The 4,709-nt window shown below is 46.2% G+C and overlaps 1 protein-coding gene across 4 annotated transcripts; it reads right to left on the bottom strand.

Annotated features, from left to right (window-relative positions):
* Positions 1-372: 372 nt before the first annotated feature.
* On the bottom strand, positions 373-4,172 carry LOC115682471 (protein kinase STUNTED-like). Of its 4 annotated transcripts, none has more exons than XM_056303243.1 (10): positions 3,943-4,172; positions 3,747-3,826; positions 3,271-3,517; positions 2,560-3,174; positions 2,222-2,470; positions 1,969-2,132; positions 1,814-1,893; positions 1,550-1,697; positions 1,045-1,203; positions 373-963 (listed from the first exon to the last, which is right to left on the bottom strand). In XM_056303243.1, exons 1-10 carry the CDS (start codon positions 4,133-4,135, stop codon positions 724-726), a joined length of 2,175 nt encoding a protein of 724 aa, XP_056159218.1. In that variant the 5' UTR covers positions 4,136-4,172; the 3' UTR covers positions 373-723. The 4 variants fall into 4 exon arrangements, with proteins under 4 accessions (XP_056159218.1, XP_056159217.1, XP_030462556.1 ...); XM_056303242.1 differs by having other exon boundaries at positions 3,747-3,829; positions 3,943-4,170; XM_030606696.2 differs by having other exon boundaries at positions 1,054-1,203; positions 3,943-4,164.
* Between the last annotated feature and the right edge of the window lie 537 nt (positions 4,173-4,709).

Below are 4,709 nucleotides of genomic sequence, written 5' to 3'. Positions count from 1 at the left end.
GTCATCGGATTGGGAAGAAAGAAACCCACCATGGCCAAGCTAGACCCCAAACAAGACTGAAGGCCCAAATGGTACAGAAAAAGAGAAGGTAATCCTAACTAGATGGAATTCAAAAGAGCAGGGACACAAATCCTAGACACTTGGAAGTAAAGAATAATGCTTGTCAAAGAAGCAAAGCAACGCATATTATATGCCCCCGCTGTTTTGCAAATGATGAAAGTTAATGAATTCCATTGGCCACAAACAAGATCTTTCTTGGTAACTCTAATTAGCTGACTCCATTACATGAAACAGTGTGTCATCATAAGCCGTCTGAAGCTTAGCTCCAGAACACTTTAAGAGCTGACCAAATAAAAATCGGAATAAGAAGACTTTCTACAGCAAATAATCCATTGTAGGATCAGCATATACTCTTTAGCCATGGGGAGGACAAGAATAAAGATGATGCCTTACTTCTGCTGCATCTCAGCAATGCAACTGAACCGAACCAAGGTCCAATGGTCAGGTCAAAACCAGCCTGGCAAACCAAAGGACTAGAGACTAAATAGTAGTACTGATGTCAAGGAGGGGGCCTGACTTGCGAAAACCTCTCTTCCAAGACCCAGTAATAACTTAAATTAACCGCGTAAAATTGAGACAACAGGAATACACAAATCAATTTACAGAGAAAAATCACACGGAAACGAAACCATGCTTCAATGGAGTGTGTCCTCCGACCAGTAGTCAGTCGAAGCTAGAGGATCGACTCCACGTGCTCTGCAAGTAATCCTCCGATGACATGCTTTGCTCCGTGCTGCTAACAGAGAGTGAATCATCCTCCAAATCTTGGAATGCAAGATTTAAATGTGATTGGATGCTAACGGGAGAATCTTCCCCGTCCATTTCGTCAAGTTCTTCTGAGGAATTAATTTGTTGCCTTGCCCACTCAAGCACTTCCTCGTCACCTTGTAGGAGCTTTAGGATCTGCCAAGCATTTAAACCCAAATTTAGGAAAATTGTCAGCAATGCATTGAAGAAAAGGAGGTGCCACAGTAGAACAATAACCATGCTTACAAGGCTTATTTGAGGTCGAAATCTGGATAAACGTCTGATACAAAGGGTTGCCGCCAAAACCATTCTGCCAATCTGTTCAGGGTCATAATCACGGCCCAAGCTTGGATCAAGCAATTGTGATACCTTCCCGGCCTTCAAAATAGGCTTTGCCTGCATGTCATTGACAACCCGCTGTTCATATAATTGCTACCAGTAAGCATTTTCATAATAACCACCGCAAATATAGGATATCATTTCCACCGCCAGTGCTCAGTAAAGGATATGTTGCGCATGTTTATATTAACTACATGCCACTCCACAAATGTCTACGTGTCATCAAATAAGGGCCTCATGTACATATACGTGGATATAAAAGTGCTCCAATCCCTCAATGCTTTCAAGTAACAATAATTCAAGGCTTCAACTAGATTTTCCCATACATAATCATAACGACTTTAATGTAAAACAGCTTGCATATATAGGCGTCTTGTCCAACATTTGGACCATAACAACTTACCCACATAACCAGGCTTTCCTGACCTTTTGGACATTCACCATCAATTGGCCTTCTACCAGAGATCAACTCAAGGATTACGACACCAAATGCATAAACATCTATGCGGTCGCTCACTTTGCCATGCATGAAGTACTCTGGAGCCAAGTAACTGCCATAGAAGCATAGGTTAGCAACATGTGGAAGTGTGACTCAAGTTGCAGATATTGTCAGTAACAGAAACTGACAAAGGAACTGCTGAAGCTGGACAGACGACAGAATACACACCCAAAAGTTCCTGCAACATTGTCGCTGATTATTTGGGTCGAAAGATCTGGAACCCTAATGGCCATTCCAAAATCTGACAACTGAAAGGCCACAGCAGACATTAGTGAGGACAATAATCTGGAATAGAACAGAATGAAGAAGTATTGTTCCAGCACCTGAGGCTCAAAATCATCAGAAAGAAGAATATTTGATGATTTCACATCTTTGTGAATTACTGGTTGATCACAGCCATTATGCATATAGTCCAGAGCCTCAGCCACACCAACAGCCACCTTGTACCTCTCTCGCCAACCAAATGCATGCAGATCCTTCTTATTGCCTTAAAACAAGACACAACCAGCGGTCAAGAAAACTAGCTGACGTAAAATTTTGCAACTGGTGGACCAAACAGAAGCATTAGATACATACCATGGAGGTTCTCCTCTAAGCTTCCTCTATGTACAAAATCGTAGACCAAAATTAAGTTGTTGCTCTCAAAGCAGAATCCAAATAAGGATACTATGTTCTTGTGATGCAAATCAGTAATAATATCAATCTCTGAGACGAAATCTTTCACGACACCATCAAATGGCTTCAGCAATTTCACTGCCAGCTCCTTGCCATCAGGAAGACATCCTCTATAGACTTTACTACAACCACCTTTGCCGACCATATTCTCTGAAATCAAGATAGTAGGTCAACCCACAGCTCACAATTTGAACACATTAAATCTTAAGCGGTATTTTAGTATTTGCGGGAAGAAGTACCTGGAATGAAGTTACAGGTTGCCACCAGAAGCTCCTCATAGTTAAACAATCTACAAGTAGATGAATATTTCTCATGAAGGCCCTTGAGTTCTTCAGGAAACTCTTTAGAGCTACTGCAAGGAGAAGGAGGACTGGCAGCTGCCTCCCCAACTGGTACAATTGCCACATTCTTTCCATCCAAATTGCAAGTATGATTTTCAGCAGAACAGCTCTGCTTTTGATCTGGATGGACTACAGCAGAAGAATGTGTGGTTGATCGTCTCAATACCCGTGGAGCAGACATCTTTTTGCCACCAGATTCCTCTATGGGCTGCCCTCTTAAGAATATGCGCTGAAGGAACATCCAACCAGTTTTGAGGCCTTGTGCAGAATTAGAGCTTGAGACATCATCATTTGGTTGAAACGGCACTAAAGCCATCGAATTGTCAACGCCCGTGTCACTATCTCCAAGAGCTTCTACAGCCAAATTTGCAGAGTTTTGGTCAGAGGTTTTCTTCTCACAACCAATATTACACTTCTGCGAACAACAGTGACTTCTTTGATTGTATTTACCCGATATTTTCCTGCTCATCGACCAATGGAGCACATGAGCATAACTCTTGCGCCAGTTATTATCTGTTTCAAGACATGTAGAAGTTACCGAATGTATCAGCATCCCAGTCAACCACTTGATCAAAAGAGTAAATAACAGGGGAAAGGGAAAATTCACACCTCGTCTGCGCTGTACATCTGTTACGGCATCTCTCTCGAAAATGACTTTGCCATTGTCAATAGCGAAAACCCAGAAACTCTTGGACAAATTTCTCGCGCAGTACTTAGCAACGGACGCCGGTGACCGGATTGTATGGTTACTCTTGGAGATTCCGACAATTACCTTAGCTGAAGAGTGCGAATTTGCTTCCTGTACCAAGACTTTCCTCACCGACGGTCCTCTACATACCTTAAGCTTCAAATCCACCTACAAAAGCAGGTGAAACAAACGTAAACCAAAGCAGCAAAAGCACTCCCCACGACCCAAAAGGACGCGAATATCTTAGCATTGCGCAAAGTAAAACAGAGAGACCCAAATTCGGCGCCTAAGAGCTCCGACCCCAAATCCAAGCTCTCACATTTCTAGCCCCCAAACGGAACAAGAAGATAAATTGAGCGAGTTTATGCTCGAATTCAACAGAAACGAGAGACCGTACCTGCTTCAAGTGGCAGAAGCCTTCGTACACAGCTATCACGGAATCGAACGCCTTCACCAGCGAGAGGAACGACGCCGTCCCTTCTACAAAGACCAAAAACCCAACACACCGCCGTGAAGAATCAAGCAGAAGACAAAGCAACTCGCCGCTAGAGAGAGAGAGAGCGAGGGAGACGGAGGGAGGGAGGTGGCCGTACCAATGGAGGCGGCCTCCTCGAGGACGTGAAGGGCAATGACGCGATCGCCGGGCCGCGCCACCTTGACCAGCGCCCACGTCAGCAACTCCCGGCTCTCCCCGTCCATCTTCACCCCGACCACCACCACCGCCGGCGACTCCTCCCCCCCGGCGCCGCCGCCGCCGCCCCCGCCCTCCTCCTCAGCCAGCTGCATCGCCTCCTCGCGCCACCCGCGGCCGCCGTCTCCCGGTCGCGCTTGTCCCCTCCCTCCTTCTCTCTCTCTCTCTCTCTCTCTCTCTCTCTCTCTCCGGCTCTGACACTTGCAGTCGCTGCGGGAAAAGTGAGGACGAATGACCCCTCACGTTTTCAAGACGGGAGATGTTAACTGCTCCACGCCCACCCCCGCAGGGGGCTGCGATCCGGTGCGCCCTCGCGTGCGGTTCCCGCGGTGCGCCCGCGGGGGTGGGGATCTCGTGCGGACGGCGTGGCGTCGAAGGCAAGGACCCCCGCGGATCTTGACCGTCAAGCGCCGCGGTCGGTTCGGTCGGGACGTGGACCGCTCGTTTTCGTTGGGGGGGCGCTAGGGTGGGGTCCAGCCGGAGGAGGAGTAGGCTTTAGCAATGATCGAGATTAGGGACTTCGACAACTTTAATGTTGTTTTGCATTTATTGCCGGTCGAATTTAGGAGATAGAAAAAAAGTTAAAATCGCGAAAGAAATACAAATCGGAATATTAGTTTTAAATGTAACCCGAATTAATTTTTTGACTACGAAAAACCTCAAATTGGT

Source organism: Syzygium oleosum, unplaced genomic scaffold (assembly GCF_021117445.2).
Source record: "Syzygium oleosum isolate NSW1041296 unplaced genomic scaffold, Sole_v2.1 Sole_v2.26, whole genome shotgun sequence".
Taxonomy (NCBI): Eukaryota; Viridiplantae; Streptophyta; class Magnoliopsida; order Myrtales; family Myrtaceae; genus Syzygium; species Syzygium oleosum.
Note: the sequence above shows the minus strand (reverse complement) of the source record. Positions and strands in the feature narration are given on the sequence as shown.

What these genes read in the sequence shown, in the direction of transcription:
- LOC115682471 (XM_056303242.1), bottom strand. Translation starts at nt 4,135, where the DNA reads ATGCAGCTGGCTGAGGAGGAGGGCGGGGGCGGCGGCGGCGGCGCCGGG. An exon ending in AGATGTACAGCGCAGACGAG is followed by an intron (nt 3,175 to 3,270) that starts GTGTGAATTTTC and finishes GTCTTGAAACAG; the next exon opens with ATAATAACTGGCGCAAGAGT. An exon ending in AATGTTGCAGGAACTTTTGG is followed by an intron (nt 1,698 to 1,813) that starts GTGTGTATTCTG and finishes CTTCTATGGCAG; the next exon opens with TTACTTGGCTCCAGAGTACT.